The sequence below is a fragment of the Musca autumnalis genome, unplaced genomic scaffold (assembly GCF_047663935.1).
Source record: "Musca autumnalis isolate F117 unplaced genomic scaffold, ASM4766393v1 scaffold_3, whole genome shotgun sequence".
Lineage (NCBI taxonomy): Eukaryota > Metazoa > Arthropoda > Insecta > Diptera > Muscidae > Musca > Musca autumnalis.
The window spans coordinates 199,209,195-199,212,376 of record NW_027411866.1 but is presented as its reverse complement, the minus strand read 5'-3'; the positions used below and the strand labels follow the sequence as shown (position 1 = coordinate 199,212,376).

At 35.3% G+C, this 3,182-nt stretch overlaps 1 protein-coding gene across 1 annotated transcript; it reads right to left on the bottom strand.

Moving 5' to 3' along the window:
* Positions 1–678: 678 nt before the first annotated feature.
* On the bottom strand, positions 679–1,429 carry LOC141396938 (lectin subunit alpha-like). The gene is made up of 3 exons (XM_073972673.1): positions 1,266–1,429; positions 1,098–1,209; positions 679–1,019 (listed from the first exon to the last, which is right to left on the bottom strand). Exons 1-3 carry the CDS (start codon positions 1,407–1,409, stop codon positions 790–792), a joined length of 486 nt encoding a protein of 161 aa, XP_073828774.1. The 5' UTR covers positions 1,410–1,429; the 3' UTR covers positions 679–789.
* Between the last annotated feature and the right edge of the window lie 1,753 nt (positions 1,430–3,182).

The following is a 3,182-nucleotide window of genomic DNA, read 5'->3' as shown; positions in this document are numbered from 1 at the left end:
ATTATTCATCGACGGTATATAATCATTAAGAAACTCTATCTCGGCAGTCCCATACTTCCCTGCTACCCCCATAAATCCAATGTATAGGTCACTAGAGTCATGCTCAAGCGAAATAGGTCTCTACTGGACAGACTGATGTATAAGGAAGGCAAGTCCTCCTCTTTCGCTTCTTGTACATCCTTAAGCAAAATCTTTGTTATAACGAGCTTTATGTGACGGTGAGGTCACGGAAGAGCTCAAAAAATATACGAACGCAACCACATAATTGTCGAGCTGACGACCCCTGGTTAAAGATTCCTTCGAGTCAACCTGTACCAGGAACCGGCCGCCGTGGGATTGCAACTGGTTGGTAGGCTTAAAATATATTGACAAGGTCTCTCAGATTTATTTCGCTTGTCTCAGCGTAATCGTAAAGTATGGATCAACCAAATAAACCAACTTAGACGGTGATTTGTTCAAGATTTTTTTCGAGCAACCAAATAGACACTAAGACGTGGATTTTTTAAAGATTTGAGGGTTCAAAAAATTATCATATCTGTCACTGTTCCCAAAAGTCGTGTGCATTGGCTGCTGCAGGGATATTGTACGGATCGAAATGCCTTCCTTATATCGGACTCTATGTTTGAAAAAATCCAGAGAGAAGTACTTCCCCCCTACCTTGAAATATGAAACACTTGATTTTCTTTAATATTTATTTCAATACTATATTTCCATTACTACAGATTAAAGATCTGATTTTCCTCAAAAATAATCTTACTTGGCTTTATAGACCCTACAAAATAAAAAGTCTCATTTTCTTTCTTCACAAACATACGCCATTTTACTGAGGCAATTTCCATCATTCCAATGGTAGTTGTGATTCTCCCACAGCATTACACAATGTTCCACACTATTTTTATTGTCCGGTTGGCCGGGAGCCCAGTTTGTGTAGGTAAACGGTTTGTTGGCAGATATCCACATAAATTGGCGAATTTTCTTATTATCATTGCCACCAATCCAGATGTTGGGATGATCGGAACCTGGAAAAATAAATTTAACAAGTTTTTTTATTTGCCTTTTTTTTAAGACAAAATACAGTCAATTCTGCCACAGCATACCAAAAACTTTTTTCAGCTCCCTTATTAGGGCATCCATCTTTGCTTTGCTATCCAAAACCACCAGATTCATGTGCTTGGTGGAACATCGATTGAATGCTTGGAACCAATTACCCTGGAATTATATCAGTCATTAAACCTACTTCTTAACCCAATAAACAATAACCACACCTTGTCACTTCTTTCTATATAATAACCGTTCGTGACATTAGTTGCTGCTGTTGTTCCTGCTTCGGTCGCAAAACTTTTTTCTAGAATTAAAGCGATAAATATTGCTAGAAATAAGAACTTTTGTAAATACTTCAAGTGAAACATTTTGATATGAAATTCTGAAATACACTGACCTATGTTTTGGAAAGAGTAGCCAGTTGGCTATGGCATACTCAAAGGAAAAGCCAAAAGCTCAGTTTATTTGATAAGAAATATACGTTTTGTTTTTTTTTTTTTTTCTTAAAACAAAATAATTGATAAGCATTTATTTGTTTTAAAAAACAATACACTGAGCTAAAATATATTAAAGTTAATATATTAAATATAAAATATAAAATATCTATTATATAAAACTCAAATGACGTTCGTACGTGAATCAAAAGCTCGACCAATTTACAACCGATTTGTTTCACGTTTGGAGTAAAATGTTCGTATTTATCCAAGGAAGGATCTGACGTATTTTATTTTTGAGATATCGCGAAAATTTGCAAAAGTATATTTTGGAGAAAGTTAATTGTTTCCTCACATTTCGTTGGAGGCTTTTGCTGTCGACTTGCTCATTTCTACCTTTTTTAAATTTTTTAGTGCGAAAAATCCGCTAAAATTTGCAAAAATATATTTTGAAGAAAGTTAACTGTTTCCTCACATTTCGTTGCAGGCTTTTGTTGTCGACTTGCTTATTTCCACCTTTTTCAATTTTTTAGCGCGAAAAATCCGCTAACATTTGCAAAAATATATTTTGAAGAAAGTTAACTGTTTCCTCACATTTTGTTGGAGGCTTTTGTTGTCTACTTGCTTATTTCCACCTTTTTCAATTTTTTAGCGAAAAGTGTATATGACGAAAATTTAACATTGATGAACCAAAGGTTTGCACTGTTATAATTCGCGAAATATTGCAGTGTACCACGGAATATGACCATAGTTGCATCAAACGAAGTGTTTTTAATCAACACTCAAAAATGTGGCTAAAAAGTCAATTTTCGCGAAAACTATGACCGCGTAAATGAATAAAAACACGTAAATGGTAAAAACACGTTGAAGCAAACGAGTTTTTTTACGTTGTTATTTTAAATAACAGATATCTGTCCAAAGTAAAAGTAGAAGAATAAAAATGAAGATTACATTTCCAATGTATCACATTTCAAAATTTCCACTGCATCCCCCTTATGTATATTGACCATATAGCCCAGACAGCATCAGAGTAATCCACTGACAAAGGCCAAAATTTAGTGCGATATTTTTCCGAAAAACCCTATTTTTGGGGTACAGTATTTACAATATCCGTTTGATTGTGCTGGGATCCCAAGATATTTTAGTTTTACGATGGTCCGGATCATATAAATCATAAATCGTAAAAATCCATCCACTAGAACGGCGAAAACAGCAACTGCAAAAAACTGAAAAATGTGCGTAAAATGTTTTTGGAAATATCGCGGATTTAGCCTGCGGATCGTTTCCTTTTCAATGAAGAAACTGACACATCACTCGCGTTTTTGCGAAAACAGCGGTTTAAAAATGTAGTGGCATGGAAGCTGTATCCGAATTATCCAAAAAATAGTGTGTGATGCTACACCCACGTTTCTTGATGGATTTTATCGAAATAGGTTTAGATCGATGTATTTTTTCTTGGATGATAGTGACATCAGATGCGCATAAAAAGTGTATGCACTTTGTGCAAATTATAAGCGTTATACCGTTTTTTGCACACTACGCTGGAAGCGATGCAACATCTTAGCGGCCAACGTAAATCCTGGCAAGTGTGTACAAATTAAAAGAGAAGAATTCGGTGCATTGGTAAACCAGATGCGCATCAAGCTATTTTGAGGATTTCGCGATTCACACGCATTTCAAAATGAACATCACCCGATAGAGTTTTAT